Genomic DNA, 20,623 nt, shown 5'->3' with positions numbered 1-20,623 from the left:
CTTTACCATCTTTCATTTAGATAGGCAAGTTCAGAAGATGACAGGCAGGCAAATTGTTATTAGATACTACTGTGGCTTAATTAAAGTTTCTTTTAAAAGTACATATTTCATATTTCTCCTTTCCTATAAAAAGTATGCCTTTTTTCTTGATATGCCACATGCCATGCTGGAAGCATTTAGTGGCAGATTTGAAATGCAAAAATAATTTTGACCTGGTATGGTGCTACTCAGCTTGCTGTTTGGTTTTGGGGGGGATGGGTATTAAATCATTTGTATCCTGTTTAGACTGAAAATTGTCTTTGTTATCTGTTTATCTTCCTTCCAGTGGGATTTCTGTTCAGTCTGTCAATCCTTGGCTGGTCTTCGAACCCTTCTTCTGGTCCACAATTTCCCTGTTTAGTCTAACAAAGAAATATTAATTTCTTTTTTTCCTTATTGTGCCTCCAGAAGGGCCCTGGTAACACTTATAACTTCGTCTTTATCCAACATGGTGGGGTGGAAAGAGAACTCTGAAGTCAGGGCCTTTGGTTTCTATTGCAGGCTCTTCTTCGCATGCTCTGGTTTTCTTATTTCCTAAAAGGGAATGACAATATCTGCTCTCTTAATTATGAAGATCTAGCTATTAATGTAGGTAAACTCTAAAAATCATAAAGTTATTTTTATCTTATAGGGAAATATTGAAGGTTAATGGCATTGGCAAAAGTCTTTAATCTTTTTAGGAGAAAGTTTCTTTGCAAAAACCATTTGTATAATGCCTCTGGGTTCCCTTACTTTTTTTTTTTTTTTTTTTTTTGAGACCGAGTCTTGCTCTGTCACCCAGGCTAGAGCATGCAGTGGTGTGATCTTGGCTTACAGCAGCCTCCACCTTCTGGGTTCAAGCAATTCTCTGCCTCAGTCTCCTGATTATCTGGGATTACAAGTGCCCGTCACCACGCCCGGCTAATTTTTGTAATTTTAGTAGGGATGGGGTTTCACCATCTTGGTCAGGCTGGTCTTCAACTCCTGACCTTGTGATCCACCCACCTCAGCCTCCCAAAGTGCTGAGATTACAGGCGTGAACCACTGCACCTGGCCAGTTCACTTACTTTTTAACGTACAATGTGGGTACATAAAATATACCTGCATGTATGAATTTGGCTTGTGAGAAGAATGCTATGCAGTTTTGTGGACTTTATCATTCTTGAGACTGAGCATCATTTGTGCTTTTGGTCCCTTCTACCACCCCTGTACCTATTGGGGTTTAATTTATTAATTAGCAATAACTCCTACTTATTTTATTCTTTTTTTCTTTTCTCCTGGATTGGAGTCTGATTATACTTTTGAACAAGGTTGACATAAAGCATAGGACTGGGAGATACAATCTTAGGACAGGTGCAGGTGTAGTTATGGTAACTCTGGAGAGCCACATTAAAAGCTGTGCCTGGGTGAATTTCACTTTGTGTTGGCTTTGCATTTTCAGCATACTTTTAAAGACTTTAGTTGAACCACAATCTAATTTGATATCAGCTAACTTCTAGCATTTTAAAACATGACTTTGAAAGATTTTTTTTTCCCTCCCTAAAAATCAGGTGAATACTGATGGTCTGGTGCTAAGAGGCTGGTATAACTGTCTGACACTGGCAATATATGGATCAGTGGATAGAGTGATAAGCCATGACAGAGACTCTCCACCACCACCACCTCCACCTCCACCACCTCCCCAGCCACAACCAAGTTTGAAAAGGAATCCAAAACATGGTGAGAATTTTAAATTTGCTTTTGCAAGTGAAACTTACATCCGTGGTGTAAAAAAAAAATGATTTGAAGAGTGCTTTTCTACCTTTTGTTCTTGTTTTATTTTTTGAGAGGGAGAGAGGAAGAAGAGAGGGGGAGAGTGGGGAGAGGGGGAGAGTGGGGAGAGAGGGAGAGAGGAGGTGAGAGGGAGAAGCAGAGGGGCAGAGGGGGAGAGAGGGAGGAAGAGGGGGTGATAGGAGAAAGAGAAGGAAAGAAGCGGAGGCAAGAGAGAGAAGGGGAGGGAGAGAGAGGGAGGGAAAGTGAGGGATTGGTGGGAGAGAGTGAGCAAGCACACCTCTTTCACCTTTTAAACCTTGCTTGAGACTTGACAAGATAGCTATCTGTTAGTCTCCCATTCTTGTCTATAGGAGTTTCTTTTTATGTTGAAGTGGTGACATTTTATTTTCTTCCTCTGTTTTCCTAGAGAGCTTTTAAAACTGATCCAAGGGAATTTTTTCCCATTTAAAATATCTTAATGACAGTGCAATCCAGTTTACTATTCATGGTTTACTATTAAAATTATTTGTAAATGAATTGAAAAATAGGCAGGGAGTTTGTGTATTCCCGGAGTACTTATATAAATGACATTTTTTTTTCAAGAGTGCATATAAAATTTGATTAGGTATATACATCTAAACTAATGTAGATTTCTTCCACTTTTGAGAACCTTTTGCTCATTAACTGGAAACAAGAAGAATAAGAACTTCAGTGGCTTTCTTTCAGAAGGTAGGCAGCTGGACTCATGTTTCTTAGAATCTCTTCTCACTCCAGTGTTAATCACTGTAAGAAGTTGACCACAAGGCTGGGTGCAGTGGCTCATGGCTGTAATCCTAGCACTTTGGGAGGCTGAAGTGGGAGGATTGCTTGGGGTCAGGAATTCAAGACCAGCCTGGCCAACATGGCGAGACCCTATGTCTGTTAAAAAAAAAAAGAAGTTGACACAGTGAGATTCATAGCCAGCTGCAGTGGTATGCATCTGTGGTGGTCCCAGCTACTCAAGAGGCAAAAGTGGTATGCATCTGTGGTATATGCATCTGTGGTCCCAGCTACTCAAGAGGCAAAAGGATTGATTGAGCCCAGGAGTTCGAGTCCATTCTGGGCAACATAGTGAGACTCCCATCTGTAGAAATAAATAAATAGGCTGGGCATGGTGACTTATGCTTGTAATCTTCACACTTTGGGAGGCTGAGATGGGAGGATTGCTTGAACACAGGAGTGTGAGACCAGCCTGGGCAACATAGGGAGAATCTGCCCCTATCAAAAAAAACAAAAGAAAGAATTAGCTGGGCATGATGGCATGTGCCTGTGGTCCAGCTACTCTGGAGGCCGAGGTGGGAGGATCCCTTGAGGCTGGGAAGTTGAGGCTGCAATGAGTCATGATTGTGCCACTGTACTCCAGCCTAGGCAACAGAGCAAAACCCTGTCTCAAAAACAAAAACCAAAACCCACACACAAAATGAATAAATAAAAAGAGTTTCAAGAATGCATTTTGAAATTGTAATTAAAGTCACTAAGGAATAATATTTTGCTTTATAATTAGCATTTTTGTGACTATAAATGACCTTTGTTTCTCTGAATCCTGATACAGTAATGTGGTGTGAGCTCTTTTTTTTTCTGATGGTGATCATACACTGTACTTTTCTTATATCTTACCTGCTAAACATAGCTACTCTTTTCAGTTTTCTTTTTCTTTTAGTCCTTCATTTTTCTGTGCTTGTTTTTTTTTTTTTTTTTTTTTTTAACCAAACCGTGAGCTCCTTGTGGATAGAATGTATGTTTTACATATATTTGTGTTTTCATTCTTATCATAGTGTCTGACATACGTAGTGGTTACTCTAAAAATTGCTCAATTTACTGATTTGTTTTAAAATTGACACTTAAGTACATATATACATGTGTTTTTAACTTTTTATTTAAAATTTTTTTTTAATTTAGTTTTTTTGTTTTTAGAGACAGGATTTTGTTCTGTCTTCCAGGCTGGAGTGCAGTGGCCTGATCATAGCTCAATATAACCTCGTAATCTTGGACTCAAGCAGTCCTTCCACCCCACCCTGTGGAGTAGCTAGGACTATAGACGTGTGCCACCCTCCGCCCCAATTCATTTTTTTGTAGAGATCGGGTCTCACTATGTTGCCCAAGTTGGTCTCAAACTCCTAGCCTCAAGTGATCCTCCCAACGCAGCCCTTCAAAGTGCTGGGTTGATAGATGTGAGCAACCACACCTGGCCCCTTAACTTTTTGCTTTGAGATAATTATAGATTGACAGGAGGTTGCAAAGAAATATACAGGGAAGTCCTGTGCACTTTTTAACCTCCCCTAGTGATGACATCTTTTATAAATATAGTATAATATCAAAACCAGAAAACTGGTGTTGGTGCAATCTGTGGAGCTTATTCAGATTTCACTAGTTAGACATGCACTTGTTTGTGTACGTGTAACTCTGCATTTTTACGTCATGTGTACAGCCTTGCATAACCAACGCCATGATCAAAATACTTAACTGGGCTGGGTGCCGTGGCTCACGCTTGTAATCCCAGCACTTTGGGAGGCTGAGAAGGGCGGATCGCTTGAGGTCAGGAGTTTGAGACCAGCCTGGCCAACATGGTGAAACCCCATCTCTGCTAAAAATACAAAAATTTGCTGGGCGTGGTGGTGCATGCCTGTAGTCCCAGCTACTTGGGAGGCTAAGGCAGGAGAATCACTTGAACCCTGGTGGTGGAGGCTGCAGTGAGCCGAGATCGTGCCATTGCACTCCAGCCTGGGCAACAGAGCAAGACTCCATCTCAAAACAAAACAAAACAAAACAACAAAGAAAACCCCAAACTTCACTACACCATTGCCCCAAGATTCCCTATTAACCCATTATAACCATATTCATCCCACCCCTCTCTAGCCTTTGGCAGCCACTGGTCTGTTCACCATCTCTATAGTTATATTATTTTACACATGTTACATCAATGGAATCGTGCAGTATCTTTGTGAGACTGACTTTTTTCATTCAGCATAATTTCATTGAAGTTCAACTTATTATATATGAATAGTTTGTTCTTTTTTATTGCTGAGTGGTATTACAAAGTATAGATGTACCGAAATTTAACTGCTCACCTGTTGAAGGACATTTGGGTAGTCTCTATTTTTTGGCTATCACAAATAAAGCTGAACATTCCCATATTTTTTTTGCATGAAAATAAAAGCTTCATTCTCTGGGATTATGCCCAAGCCTAAGAGTGTATACATTATATTTTGGTATGTGAGAAGTCAGAAATTCTAATGTTACCAGTATAGATTAGTTAGCAAAATTTATGTTAAGATGCCAGGAAGGAAGAGTTTATCATCAGTTAATTCTTAAGATAGAAGTCTCAAATGATGAAAAGTATTTTTTCAGTATGTGGGAAGTCAGAAATTCTAATGTTATTAATATAGATTAATTAGCAAAATTTCTAAGACACCAGGAAGAAAAAGTTTATTATCAGTTAATTCTGAAGATGAAAATCTCAAGTGATGAAAGGTATTTTTTCACCCATTCATTTCCTTATAGTTTGACATAATTATCTTTGTTCTACTTGGGGATTGATTTGTTCTAGGACTGTCTGTGTATACCCAAATCTGTGCATACTCAAGTCCTGAAATTGGCCCTGCGAAACCTGCATATACAGAAAGTCAGCTCTTTATATATATGCAGATTTTGCATCCTCAAATACCGTATTTTAGATCTCTGTTTGCTTTAAAAAAAATCACATGTAACTGATTTGAAACACAGTTCAAAGCCATGTTGTTTGGGGGCCATCTGTAATTTGAAAGTTCTTTTTCTGTCTCCCATAAAACACTAGCTGATGGGGAGAAAGAAGATCAGTTTAATGGAAGCCCTCCAAGACCGCAGCCAAGGGGACCAAGAACTCCTCCAGGACCCCCACCACCTGATGATGATGAAGATGATCCTGTGCCTCTGCCAGGTATAAATAAAACCAGTGCTAAGGGTTTCCCCCCAGTTAATAGTACATTTTTTTTTTTTTTTTTTTTTGAGACAGAGTCTTGCTCTGTCGCCTGGGCTGGAGTGCAGTGGCCGGATCTCAGCTCACTGCAAGCTCCGCCTCCCGGGTTTAGGCCATTCTCCTGCCTCAGCCTCCGGAGTAGCTGGGACTACAGGAGCCTGCCACCTCGCCCGACTAGTTTTTTGTATTTTTAGTAGAGACGGGGTTTCACCGTGTTAGCCAGGATGGTCTCGAGCTCCTGACCTCGTGATCCGCCCGTCTCGGCCTCCCAAAGTGCTGGGATTACAGGCTTGAGCCACCGCGCTCGGCGTTAATAGTACATTTTTGTTTTTGTTTTGAGATGGTCTCACTCTGTCGCCCAGGCTGGAGTACAGTGGCTTACTGCAGCCTTGCAGTATTCGTGACTCACTGCAGTCTTGGCCACCTGGGCTTAAGTGACCCTCTCACCTTAGCCTCCTAAGTAGCTGGGACTACAGGTGTGCATCACCACGCCTTGCTAATTTTTAAAATATCTGTAGAGATGGGGTCTCACTATTTTGCCCAGGCTGGAACTCCTGAGCTAAAGTGATCCATCTGCCTTAGCTTCACAAGGTGTTAGGATTATAGGCATAAGCCACTGTGCCTGGCTAATAGTGCTTTTTGATTAAAGAAAAGAAATTAGGTGCTAGTAATCAAATCTTGATGCAGTCTCTCCCCATGCTGTGCAGTATTTCCTTGTGTTTTTCTTTTTCTTTTTTCTTTTTTGAGACAGGTTTTTGCTCTGTGACCCAGGCTAGAGTGCAGTGGTGCCATCCCAGCTCACTCCAGCCTTGACTTCCCGGGTTCAAGAAGTGCTCCCGGCCGGGCGCGGTGGCTCAAGCCTGTAATCCCAGCACTTTGGGAGGCCGAGACGGGCGGATCACGAGGTCAGGAGATCGAGACCATCCTGGCTAACACGGTGAAACCCCGTCTCTACTAAAATAATACAAAAATCGAGCCGGGCGAGGTGGCGGGCGCCTGTAGTCCCAGCTACTCGGGAGGCTGAGGCAGGAGAATGGCGTAAACCCGGGAGGCGCAGCTTGCAGTGAGCTGAGATCCGGCCACTGCACTCCAGCCCGGAGAGCGAGACTCCGTCTCAAAAAAAAAAAAAAAAAAAAAAAAAAAAGAAGTGCTCCCACCTCACTACTCTGCTGTAGTGACATGTACAAAAGAGTACCAGTTAAAAATCAGTAGTAGTGGGCTGGGTGTGGTGGCTCATGCCTGTAATCCTAGCACTTTGGAAGGCTGAGGCAGGAGGACCTCTTGGGACCAGGAGTGTGAGACCAGCCTGGGTAACATAGGGAGACCCTGTCTCTATTAAAAATAAAAGTAAAATAAAATAAAAATAGGCCGGGCGTGGTGGCTCACACCTGTAATCCCAGCACTTTGGGAGGCCGAGATGGGTGGATTACTTGAGGTCAGGAGTTCAAGACCAGCCTGGCCAACATGGTGAAACCCCGTCTCTATTAAAAATACAAAAATTAACCAGGTGTAGTGGGACACACCTGTAATCCCAGCTACTCGGGAGACTGAGGCAGGAGAATTGCTTGAGCCCAGGAGGCAGAGGTTGCAGTGAGCCGAGGTCATGCCACTACACTCCAGCCTAGCTGACAGAGTGAGACTCTGTCTCAATAAAATAAAATAAAAATAAGTAGTATGTATTGGAAAAGATAAAAATCTGTATAGCTACTTAAAAGCTAAAAACAAAAGGAATGGCTTAACAGTATACTTTATTATTGCTCATTGTAGAAGTTGTACAATGTATACTCAATATTTTTTAAACAGTGAGTAATTCTTTTTTTCTTAAGGGTGTTTGTAAGGTACATCATCCAAAATATCATTAAGTAGTTGCCATATCCAGTCTTGCTGCCTTGTGTCATTTAAACCATTAAAATAATCTGTGCCTTCATATACACCATGGAATACTATGCAGCCATAAAAAAGGATGAGTTCATGTCCTTTGTAGGGACATGGATGAAGCTGGAAGCCATCATTCTCAGCAAACTATTGCAAAAACAAAAAACCAAACACTGTATGTTCTCACTCATAGGTGGGAATTGAACAGTGAGAACATTTGGACACAGGAAGGGGAACATCATACACCGGGGCCTGTTGTGGGGTGGGGAGAGCGGGGAAGGGTAGCATTAGGAGATATACCTAATGTAAATGACAGGTTAATGGGTGCAGCACACCAGCATGGCACATGTATACATATGTAACAAACCTGCACGTTGTGCACATGTACTGTAGAACTTAAAGTATAATAATAAAAAAAATCTGTTCCTTAAATCTCAATTTTTCAGTGTCTGGTGACAAGGAAGAGGATGCTCCTCATAGAGAAGATTACTTTGAGCCCATTTCTCCTGATCGGAATTCTGTTCCCCAGGAAGGGCAATATTCTGATGAAGGAGAAGTAGAAGAGGAACAACAAGAAGAAGGAGAAGATGATGAAGATGATGTGGATGTAGAGGAAGAAGAGGATGAGGATGAGGATGATCGACATACAGTAGACAGTATCCCTGAGGAGGAAGAGGAAGATGAAGAGGAAGAAGGTGAAGAGGATGAAGAAGGTGAAGGTGGGTTATGTTAGCTAGGACTTTGGGGTCTACATACTAGAAACTAACTCGATGCAGCTTTGAAAAATGCAAAAGAATTTCTAGCAGGCCGGGCGCGGTGGCTCAAGCCTGTAATCCCAGCACTTTGGGAGGCCGAGGCGGGCGGATCATGAGGTCAGGAGATCGAGACCATCCTGGCTAACACTGTGAAACCCCGTCTCTACTAAAAAATACAAAAAACTAGCCGGGCGAGGTGGCGGGCGCCTGTAGTCCCAGCTACTCGGAGGCTGAGGCAGGAGAATGGCGTGAACCCGGGAGGCGGAGCTTGCAGTGAGCTGAGATCCGGCCACTGCACTCCAGCCTGGGCGACAGAGCGAGACTCCGTCTCAAAAAAAAAAAAAAATAAATAAATAAAAAAATAAAAAAAAGAATTTCTAGCAAAGATAAATGGGTTCCAAGAAACCCACGGGTCAGAATGTAGCTAGGCCTCAAGGCATGACTAGAAATGAGATTTCCGTCTCTCCTCTGCTTTATGTGTTTACTTTAATCTCCCCTGTTTAACCAACCAGCCTAAACTGCCTGACTGTATCTCAGTTTTCTGTTTGACTTGCTACAATATGAGTTTCCCCTTGACAGCATCAGCTTTTGCCAGGAAAACAGGGTCATGTAGCAAATACATGTTGGTTAGGGATTTGGTGGCTGTTTTCAGAGTAAGGAGTGGTAAAGCTAGGTGGAATTCCTAAAGATGTCTGCCACTTAGATATTTTAGCAAATGCTACAATCTTTTTAACAATTCAAGGGAAAAATCTCAATTGCACAAGTACATGTGGCAGTATGATACAGTCCTTTAATTAGGCTTTATTTTTCCTTTGAAAGCAAAAAGTGAAAGATATTCAAGCTAATTGGCTCCTAATTTGCCCAAGAAATGGCATGTAATGTTAAAGCATTTATACAAAATAACAGATAATCTGCCTTGGCTTTTTTCTGCAGATAGTGAAAATGAGTGTCATTTGAGAATCACAGGGGCTCTTTTACAAAGTAGCAACTAGATTATCATGTGATACTTTTTTTTTTTTTGGCTTTTCCCATTCCCAGATTATCAAATAATTCTTTTTAGATATACTGTATTTGGCAAAAGAGTTAAATTTTAGGCAGGCAGTTTTCTTTCTTTCTTTTTTTTTTTTTTGGAGATAGAGTCTCATTCCGTCAGACCCAGACTGGAGCACAGTGGTGCGATCTTGGTTCACTGCAGCCTTCACCTTCAGGGTTCAAGTGATTCCTCCCTCAGCCTTCTGAGTAGCTGGGCTTACAGGCGCCCGCCACTATGCTCGGGTAATTTTTGTATTTTTAGTAGAGACTGGGGTTTCACCATGTTGGCTAGGCTGGTCTCGGACTCCTGACCTCAAGTGATCTGCCCGCCTTGGCCTCCCAAAGTGCTGGGATTACAGGCATGAGCCACTGTGCCCAGCCATATTTTAAATTAACAAATTTTCCATCAAAATATAATGGAGATCTACAAAACTATGTGATAGGTAAATGCAGAGAAATAAAAATTCAGGAATGTGAAATTAATGTTATAAAAAGAATCTACAATGGTTTTGCTGAAAATATTTGGTTTAACCTTATGATATTAGTTCTTATTTAACTTTAATATAACCAGTTTTTTTTCGTCTTAAAAATAATCTTTCAAGAGGACAAGCATAATTTCTTTCCTCCTGAGATATTTTTGTTACTTTGAGGCATTTCTAATTATATTTCTGTGAGGAAAAAGTATCTGTTACAGAGTTAGTTGTAACACTGAACAGATACAGAGGAATTTGCTTAAAATGTTTGTTCAGTTTTCAGGTCTCACCCCTTTCAGGAAAAAAGGAAGTTTGTTCATAATTATTCTATTAGAAATTATAAAATGTTATAAAATTGTGGATAAGATGTTGGGGCAGAAGTTGGTTTTGTTGAGGAAATCATTTTTAATGTTTTATTAAAACTATTTTTTGATCAATCAGAATTTATGCATTAGACAAAGATGATGTAATACTTAAATATTATTCATACTAATTTTCAGGGGATGATGGTTATGAACAAATTTCCAGTGATGAAGATGGAATTGCTGACTTGGAACGTGAAACGTTTAAGTATCCAAACTTTGATGTTGAATACACTGCTGAAGACTTAGCTTCAGTTCCTCCTATGACATATGATCCATATGACAGGGAGCTTGTACCACTCTTATACTTCAGTTGTCCATACAAGACTACTTTTGAAATTGAAATCAGTAGAATGAAGGATCAAGGTCCAGATAAAGAAAATTCAGGGGCAATCGAAGCCTCAGTGAAATTAACAGAACTCTTAGATTTGTATAGAGAAGACAGAGGTGCAAAATGGGTAACAGCTTTAGAAGAAATTCCAAGTTTAATAATAAAAGGGTTAAGCTATTTGCAATTGAAAAACACAAAACAAGACTCCCTTGACCAGTTGGTAGACTGGACCATGCAAGCTTTAAATTTACAAGTAGCGCTTCGCCAACCTATTGCCTTAAATGTTCGACAGCTCAAAGCTGGGACCAAATTAGTGACCTCACTAGCAGAATGTGGGGCTCAAGGAGTTACGGAACTGCTACAAGCAGGAGTGATCAATGGATTATTTGAGCTTCTGTTTGCTGATCATGTATCATCTTCTCTTAAGTTAAATGCTTTTAAAGCTTTGGACAGTGTCATTAGTATGACAGAAGGAATGGAAGCTTTTTTAAGAGGTAGGCAAAATGAAAAAAGTGGTTATCAAAAACTTCTGGAACTCATACTTTTAGATCAGACTGTGAGGGTTGTTACTGCTGGTTCAGCTATTCTCCAAAAATGCCATTTCTATGAAATCTTGTCAGAGATTAAAAGACTTGGTGACCATTTAGCAGAGAAGACTTCATCTGTTCCTAACCACAGTGAACCTGATCACGACACAGATGCTGGACTTGAGAGAACAAACCCAGAATATGAAAATGAGGTGGAAGCTTCTATGGATATGGATCTTTTGGAATCCTCAAATATAAGTGAAGTGGAAATAGAAAGGCTTATTAACCTCCTAGAAGAAGTTTTTCATTTAATGGAAACTGCCCCTCATACAATGATCCAACCTCCTGTTAAGTCTTTCCCAACGATGGCACGAATTACTGGACCTCCAGAGAGGGATGATCCATACCCTATTCTCTTTAGGTAAGACATGTTTGTCTTTTGGGAAATAAATGTTACAAATCATTGGAGACAATTGTATGTGGTTGATTTTGTTGTTTATCTGATTGTAGGTAACTTATTTGTGTGTAAGGATACTTGATATTTCAGAACAGTTATTCAGTAGTAGAACTGAGAAGTATGTTACTGTGGGTGAGCTTATATTGTGTTCTTTTTTTTTTTTGTATTTTTAGCGGAGACGGGGTTTCACAATGTTGGTCAGGCTGGTCTCAAACTCCTGACATGGTCCGCCTGCCTCGGCGTGTGCCACCATGCCCAGCTAAGTTTTTTTTTTTTTTTTTTTTTTTTTTTTTTTGTATTTTTGGTAGAGACGGGGTTTCACCATATTGGTCAGGCTGGTCTCGATCTCCTGACCTCATGATCCGCCTGCCTCGGCCTCCCAAAGTGCTGGGATTACAGGCGTGAGCCACTGCGCCCGGCCTGTGTTAGTTCTTAAAGCAAAATTGGGAACTTAGTGAAAGAGTTTAATAATTAACAATGATGCTTGTATAAGCATGTCTGTGAGCAAGAATAAATGAGAAACTGCTGACTTGCTTCTGGGAAGGTGGTACAAAGGGATGGTGTAGGAAGGAGAGCTTTTCTGTGTGAACCTGTCTGTACTTATTACTCTTAATACATTGTAAGTTAAAATTATATTTTACTAACTTAATTTTATTGTCCTGGTTAAAGATGTCTTTAAGGTTCCATTACTACTTGTTTTTGCCATCTACCTCTCTTGTTATCTGTTGATACAGTTTTGCCATTGTTAGGACCACCATCCATAGTAGATTTTTTATTTTGTTTTGAGACTTTCTTTCTTCCCCTTTGCCTGTAAATAATTTCCTAACATAAAAATGGAAAAATGGCATTTGAGTTATTTTATTACTTATTTTTGTGATTAATATTTTCATTGATTTGAAGCGTAGTGCATTACCAGGAGATGGGATATGTGTCCACTCTAAAACCTCCACTTATCCAAATTCCTGGTTTTAGCTGAAACTATCAGACCTTGTCTTAGTTTGCGTTCCCTAAAAGGATAACTTGAGTCGAAGTCTTAGGTGCAGGTTCTTTGTTTGAAAGATTATCCTACGAAGCAGAAATGCATGAAGAGAGTAAGATAAGAAGAGGAGAAAAACCAGTAAAGGAAGTGTTATTATGCTTATTATTGCTGTGGACAGCTGGGGCTCATCCTACTGGGGACCCTCGGAAGAATTGGTTAAAGTGTATCTCCTGCTTATCCTCCTAAAACATTCGGGCTGGGGCATTTATCTACCAGCTCTCCCCTTTGGTTCAAGGATGCCCACAAGAAACTTTAACTCTTATGCTTCTGAGCTGTTCTTGCTTGTGGTTTGAGCACCCTTTAATGGCTTTGGGAGAAACCCTGAGGAAGAAAGGTAGAGAGGCCCAAAGTGAACACTCGAGGCTGGATACTGGCAACCCTCACAGATTGTGTACTGGGAAATCAGTGGGGCAGTGATGGGAGGTTGGGGAGCAGTAATATGTAAGAGGTGGGCAGAGTATGCATTTAGGCAGGATACTTAGAGGGAATAGAAAGACAAAATGAGAAGTAGGAGAGAATAGAAACCCAGGAAGCAAATAGTTTTGGGAACCAGTGAATGGTTTGTTGTGATACTGTGCAGAGGTTCAGAAGATAAGGATAGGAAATCATGTATTGTAACATAGCTTGCAACTGGGGCTATGGCAAAAGTAGTTTAATGTAGCAGTGGGAGAGGAAGTGTGGATGAAAAGCCATTGGCCAATAAGGATTTGAAACAGTGTAGGCCACTGTTTTAAGAAATTTGGGTGGATCACCTGAGCTCAGGAGTTCGAGACCAGCTTGGCCAACATGGCAAAACCCCGCTTTATTAAAAATAAAAAACTAGAGCTGGGTGTGGTGGCTCATGCCTGTAATCCTAGCACTTTGGGAGGCTGAGGCAGGCAGATTAGCTAAGGTCAGGAGTTCAAGACCAGCCTGGCCAACATGGTGAAACCCCGTTTCTACTGAAAATACAATCATTAGCCAGGTGTGGTGGTGGGTGCTTGTAATCCCAGTTACCCGGGAGGCTGAGGCAGGAGAATCATTTGAACCTGGAGGTTAGAGCATGCGGTGAGCCAAGATCTGGCCACTGCACTCCAGCCTAGTCTACAGAGTGAGACTCTGTCTCAAAAAAAAAAAAAAAAAAAAAACGAAAAAAAAAGACCGGGCACGGTGGCTCACGCCTGTAATCCCAGCACTTTGGGAGGCCGAGGCAGGTGGATCACCTGAGGTTGAGAGTTCAAGACCAGCCTGACCAGCATGGAGAAACACCATCTCTATTAAAGATACAAAATTAGTGGGGCATGGTGGCTCATGGGTGTAATCCCAACTACTTGGGAGGCTGAGGCAGAGAATTGCTTGAAACTGGGAGGCAGAGGTTGCAGTGAGCCGAGATCGCACCATTGCACTCCAGCCTGAGCAACAAGAGTGAAACTCTGTCTCAAAAAATAAAAAAGTAACAAAAAAGACACACACACACAAATTAGCCGGGCTTGGTGGAACACGCCTGTACACCCAGATACTTAGGAGACTGAGGCAGGAGAATCCTTTGAATCTGGGAGGTTGGAGGTTCTGGTGAGCCGAGATCGGGCCACTGCACTCCATCCTCGGCAACAGAGTGAGACACTGTCTCAAAAAAAGAAAACAAAAACAAGCCAGGCATGGTGGCGCGCACCTGTAATCCCAGCTAACTCGGGAGGCTGAGGCAGGAGAATCGCTTGAACCCAGGAGGCAGTGGTTGCAGTGAGCCAAGATTGTGCCACTGTACTCCTGCTTGGGCGACAAGAGCGAAACTCTGTCTCAAAAAAAAGAAATCTGGCCAGCCTAGGCAACATAAGGAGATCTTATCTCTACAGAAAATAAAAAATTAAAAAAAAAATTAACTGGGAATGGTAGCATGCGCCTGTGGTCCCAGCTGCTCAGGACCATGAGATGGGAGGATTGCTTGAGTCTGAGAGGTTAAGGGTGCATTGAGCTGTGGTTGTGCCACTGCACTCCATTTTGGGCAGCAGAGTGAGACCGTGTCTCAGAACAAGAAATTCAGCTAAGAGGAAAAGAAAGAAACAAGGCAGCAGCTAGAAGGAGATGTTGGGGTCAAAAAGAAGAGGCTTGAGCATATTTGTAGGCTGGGAATAGTGACTCATTTACAAAGTCAGTGGAGAGGGAGATGTTGATGATGTAGGAGTAAACAATAATTGCTGGAGCAAGGCTTGGTGGGAGTTGAGGACAAGAGTACAAGTGTAGGAGTTTGGTTTTGGGCAGGAGAAAGGAAGTCTTCTAAGTATGCAAATATAGATACATTTGTAGTCTTGGAGATTATAGAGAAATTTAGATACTTCTTATTAACAACTTTATTTTTAGTAGAATAGGTGATGCTTTCAGTCACTGAGAAGAAGCTAGTGATTACTTACTAAGTGTTTTTTTCCCCACCATATGGAGGAGGTACATTTGGGTATCAGACAAGAGGAAATAAAGGGCCCAGAATCGTTGTGCTAAGGAATTTGAATTTTATTTTTAGAATATGGAAAGGTATTGAATATTTTGGAGTAGCAGATCTGATATGATCAGAGTAATATTCTCAGATGTTGCAAGATGTATTGCAATGGAAAAGAAATTAGAGTTATTAGGAAGATAAGATAGTCTGAGGTTTCTAGGTACTAGGTTTTAAGTACTTTGCCCTTAACAGGTAATGGAAAGGCAAATATTGTACTTATATTGCCAGAGATTGTGAAATAGCCGTTGTATTGTATAATAGTACTGGCACTTAGCAACAGGACCTAGTAGGCGAAGGAAAGTGAGAAGGAGCTAGAGATTTCTCGCCAGGGTAGCAATTGGAGCTGTGGTTTTATTGACAGAAACTGGTGAATTAGGAAGGAGAGTGAATTTTGAAAGGGAAAATAATTGTACTTTGGAGGGTCTTTTTTTTGAAGTGTGGGCGAGGCTCTATTGTCCTATGTCAGGGTCCCCAAGAGCACCAAGATTGTCTAGGAGGACTCACAAAACTCAGCATATAATACTCAGCAAAGGAAAAAGGTACATGGGAGGAAGTCTGGGAAAACCAGGTGCAAGCTTCCAGAATCCTCTCACAGCGGAGTCACATAGTGCCTGCCTAATTCTCCCAGCAACAGGTTTTGACAACATGTGTGAAGTGTTGCCTGTTGAGGAAGCTCTTTAGAAACTCGGCACCCAGGCTTTTTTATTTTTTATTTTTAAATAGCAACAATGACATGTTTTGATACATGTATACATTGTGGAATAATTATATCAAGCTAATTGGCATGCAAATTTTTTTATTGTGAATAGTCAGGTAGGCACTCACTGCCTATCTTCTACCAGAATTCCAGACTCCTAGAAGGAAAGCAGGTGTTCAGCATAACCATATTGTTTGCATAAATAATTTAGGCACAAGGAACTATTCTTATCAGTTAGGGGCACAGGAACCCTCTTGAAATCTTAAGTTCCCAGAAGTTAGCCAGTGGCCAACCTTGCAAGCAGACCTCTAAGGATATGCAGTCTGAGGCCTGCTATTTTAACCATTCTCCGAATGGTCCATAAGGAGAATGCTCTTAGAGCATAGTAATTCTGGAGTTTTGTCTTCTTGAGGGTTCTGTTTGCCTTTGTAGTAAGCAGTTACTGGTGAGTATTTATTGTTGTGAAGTAAAAGCCTGGGTTTAAATAGTAATAGGACTGAAGAGGCAGTTTCAGCTTTTGAGAAAATTAAGTTCTGGCCTGTCATTTACTTTTTAGTTGTATTTTGACAAGGGTTTATGAAAGCTATTGTGTTGCCATTTGCAGTGACTAAAATGGAAGAGAATGAGTCAGAATTATAAATAATTTTTATTCTTTTTAACATTCAGAAAAAATTATATCTTACTAATTAAAAATTAAGTTTTCATTAAGCTGGTTCTATCTTGTAGTCAAGAGATGTTTTGACAGATTTTTAACCCATTTTTGAGTATTTGAAAAAATACAATGTTTTGGTTCTTTTTTCTTTAAAATCTGGTTAAGTTTCATTTTTTAAAAGTTGAGGAATGAGATCATGTCCTTTGCAGAGACATAGATTAATTTGGAAGCCATTATCCTCAGCAAACTAATGCAGGAACAGAAAACCAAATACTTCATGTTCTCACTTATAAGTGGGAGCTGAACATTGAGAACACATGGACACAGAGAGGGCAGCAACACACACTGGGCTCTGTTAAGGGGGAGCGGGGTTGGGGGAGAGCATCAGGAAAAGTAGCTAATACATGCTGGGTTTCACACCTAAGTGACGGGTTGATAGGTGCAGCACACCACCATGGCACATGTTTACCTGTGTAACAAGCCTGCACATTCTGCACATGTACTCCAGAACCAAAAAATTAAAAAGAAAAGAGAGATAAAATTTGGAAAAGAGTTTAGGGAGGATGAGGCAAAAGGATCACTTGAGTCCAGAGAATCACTTAAGGCCAGGAGTTTGAGTCCAGCCTGGGCAACATAGCTAGATCTCGTCTCATAAAAAAATTAAAGAGTTTACGTCTGACATGGCCTATAGACAAGGAAGAAAATCCATACAGATAAGGATGCCCAAAGAAGTTGTCAGTAGCATTTGTGTCTATTTTGAAGTGTTGAGTAAATTCGGTCTTTTCCCCTTAAGACTATGTATGCTAAAGAATAATTCTTAGATTTGATAAAAGAGTGCTATGTGTGGTAATACTAACTACTTAAATGTTAAAAATTGATAATTTGAAAGTTTTTTCCCTGGAGATACTAATTCAGATCTACTGTAGTAAATCTGAATATACTATATTTTTCTATAGTATAGTCATCCCTCACTGTCTGTGAAATTATTCTCAGACCTCCCTTGGATACCAGAATCCAAGGATGCTCCGGTCTCTGATATAAAATATAAAATGTTGTAGTATTTGCATATAACCTATGCATATCCTCTTGTATACTTGAAGTCATGTCTAGGTTACTTATAATACATAGTACAATATAAATGCTCTGTAAATCGTTGTTATACTACTGTTGTGTAGGGAATGATGTAAGAGAAAAGTCTGTACACAGTCAGTACTGATATATTTTTTTCTTTTCGAGTCTTGCTCTTTCACCTAGCCCAGGCTGGAGTGCAATGGCATGGTCTTGGCTTTCTGCAGTCTCAACCTCCTGGGCTTAAGCAATCCTCCCACCTCAGCCTCCCAAGTAGCTGGGACTACAGGCATGGGCCGCCACGGCCAACTAATTAAAATTTTTTTGTAGAGACAGGGTCTCATTATGTTGCTCAGGCTGGTGTGAAATTACTGGGCTCAAGTGATCCTCTAGCCTTGGCCTCTCAGAGTGCTGGGATTACAGGCGTGAGCCACCACAGCCAGCCCAGACTTTTTTTTTTTTGAGGCAGGGTCTCACTCAGGCTGGGGTGCAGTGAATCAGTCATGGCTCACTGCAGTATTTACCTCCCTGGGCTCAGCCTCCCCAGTAGCTGAGACTACAGAAATGTGCCACCACGCCTGGCTAATTTTTCTATTTTTTGTAGAGACAGGGTTTTGCCATGTTGCCCAGGCTGGTCTTGAGCTCCTGGCCTCAAGTGATCTGCTTGCTTCAGCTCCCAAAGTGCTTGGGATTGTAAGTGTGAGCAACTGCACCTGGCGCCAGATGCACTTTTAAAAAATATTTTCAGTTTGCAGTTGGCTTAATCCACAAATGCAAATGTGGAGTGCTGACTGTGTATATAGTGTATTTTTCCTAGATGCACGAATTTGCATATACTGATATGCCATGAATAAAGTGGGACCATGGTGAAAAAGGAGCATTTGATAAGTATCCTGGAAGGAAGTCCCAAAATTTAAAGGAAAAACTTGTCAATAATTATTTATTTAACGTCTGTTGAGTGCTAACTAGGACAAAGCCTCACAGAACATTCACTTTTGTTTGGCCTCATCTAGAGAAGACTTGCCAGTCACATTATGTTTTCAGTTAAAGCAGTGTATTACTAAGGATAAGGATTATGGTCATTAAAATTTTTTATCGATGTCTTGTCTGAATATAGAGTAAATGAAGAGTGCTTTGCACTGACTTGACATATATCAATTAACTCTTCCACAGATATCTTCACAGTCATCACTTCTTGGAGTTGGTTACCTTGCTTCTGTCAATTCCAGTAACAAGTGCTCACCCTGGTGTGCTGCAAGCCACAAAAGATGTTTTGAAGTTTCTTGCACAGTCACAGAAGGGTCTTCTTTTTTTTATGTCGGAATATGAAGCAACAAATTTATTGATCCGAGCTCTGTGTCACCTTTATGATCAAGATGAGGAGGAAGGTCTCCAATCTGATGGTGTTATTGATGATGCATTTGCCTTGTGGCTACAGGACTCAACACAGACATTGCAATGTATTACAGAACTGTTCAGCCATTTTCAGCGTTGTACAGCCAGTGAAGAAACAGACCATTCAGATCTCTTGGGAACTCTGCACAATCTTTATTTGATTACTTTTAATCCTGTAGGAAGATCAGCTGTTGGCCATGTTTTTAGTCTGGAGAAAAATCTCCAAAGTCTTATTACTCTAATGGAGTACTATTCCAAAGAAGCCTTAGGGTAATTTCCTACTTACTCCTTAAATTTTCTGTGATGTTAGAAAATCAGATTAACTAATGGTCTAGTTTCTTAAAAGAAAAAACTATAGTTTTGATGTAACACATAACTTGTTAATTAAAGGTTAGAGTGACAGAAATCTCTAAAATATAAGATGTGGCTATAAAGTAATACAATGGACTCTTTAGCACCTTCCTTCAGTTAACCCATGGTGTTAAAGATTGCAACTGTAGTACCCTCTGCTGTTTTATGTAGAGGGGAATTCTAAGGCACAGGAATATGTACCTTAAGGTATATATTCCTTTTATTCCTCTTACACTCTCTTGCTGGCTCCTGCCCTTGCATTCTAAACCATGCTCTGGATTCAGAATTGCTTTGACTAGGTGGGTAAATTGAGAATTATAATGGTTTGAAGAGCCTTCTTGGTAGGGCAGAGGGTTTTAGTGTATGAGAAGAGAGACGTGCCTTATTTCTGGTTCATGTCACACAAGGCAAATGGCATCCAGATAACTGCCCTCACGGTGAGGACTTGGTATATAATTCCTTGAGTGACGGATCTTTTGTGGGGTGCTTACAAAAAGCAAACAGCAATGACTTCCATGCCTAGCTATATCTTAACAGGTTTATAGTGGAATACTGAGTATTGAAGGCAGGTAATCATACTCCTTCCTATTTATCCAGATTGGACAAATATTTTGAAGGAGACTAATGAAGTATACTTCCTAATCTTTCATTGCTAATGAAGTATACTTGTTAATATTTCATTGTTTTTTGATGTTATTTCTTAATAGAATTTTACTTTCCATAGTGATATGTATGCTTTTTTATATACTTTTAAGTAATGGTTTCAGGTGCATTGGATATGAACTGTAAAATCTGATTTCTTGTCTTCAGACAGTCATGTTTTATTGTAAATTTCCTTGATCTCTTTAAAGTGAAGTAGAAGAAAATATTTTAAAAATTGTTCCTAAAAAATTGTTTTTGTATCCAAAACTTAAAAACCTTATTTTGTTTCAGTGATTCCAAATCTAAGAAGTCAGTAGCTTATAATTATGCATGTATACTTATTTTGGTGGTGGTTCAGTCTTCCAGTGATGTTCAAATGCTAGAACAACATGCAGCATCTCTCTTGAAGCTTTGTAAAGCAGATGAAAATAATGCTAAATTGCAAGGTATGGTATCTAAGTTATTTTAAGCATTTGTAATATGTGAAGGAACAAACCTTTGAATATCTGTAATTAGTCCTTCATCATGTTTTGATAATATACATAGTAATACTGTTTTTAACTTCCTGAAATTACTTTTTATGAAGATAGTTTTTAAAAACTAAAGGTTGATAAAATGTTTTAGTATATAAACAAAGTAGTTTTTACAACTACCTTTTCTGGAAAGTCATGAAAATTGGTGGTTTGTTGAAATTTCTAATCAAAATGGAAGAGGTAGTTTAAAGACAAACTCA

The 20,623-nt window shown here is 40.3% G+C and overlaps 1 protein-coding gene across 3 annotated transcripts in view; it reads left to right on the top strand.

Moving 5' to 3' along the window:
* Positions 1-20,623, top strand: part of VIRMA (vir like m6A methyltransferase associated) — a 67,366-nt gene that overhangs the window by 17,065 nt on the left and 29,678 nt on the right. The window contains exons 5-11 of one of the 3 annotated variants that reach the window (XM_033203505.1): positions 1,569-1,737; positions 2,497-2,499; positions 5,603-5,725; positions 8,086-8,352; positions 10,400-11,540; positions 18,676-19,167; positions 20,182-20,336. In XM_033203505.1, coding sequence (XP_033059396.1) covers positions 1,569-1,737; positions 2,497-2,499; positions 5,603-5,725; positions 8,086-8,352; positions 10,400-11,540; positions 18,676-19,167; positions 20,182-20,336 — 2,350 coding nt within the window. Of the gene's footprint in view, positions 1-1,568; positions 1,738-2,496; positions 2,500-5,602; positions 5,726-8,085; positions 8,359-10,399; positions 11,541-18,675; positions 19,168-20,181; positions 20,337-20,623 lie in introns of all 3 variants that reach the window. The other 2 variants (XM_033203503.1, XM_033203504.1) reach the window with 2 other exon arrangements.

The sequence above is a fragment of the Trachypithecus francoisi genome, unplaced genomic scaffold (genome assembly GCF_009764315.1).
Source record: "Trachypithecus francoisi isolate TF-2019V2 unplaced genomic scaffold, Tfra_2.0 Lachesis_group7, whole genome shotgun sequence".
Lineage (NCBI taxonomy): Eukaryota > Metazoa > Chordata > Mammalia > Primates > Cercopithecidae > Trachypithecus > Trachypithecus francoisi.
Note: the sequence above shows the minus strand (reverse complement) of the source record. Positions and strands in the feature narration are given on the sequence as shown.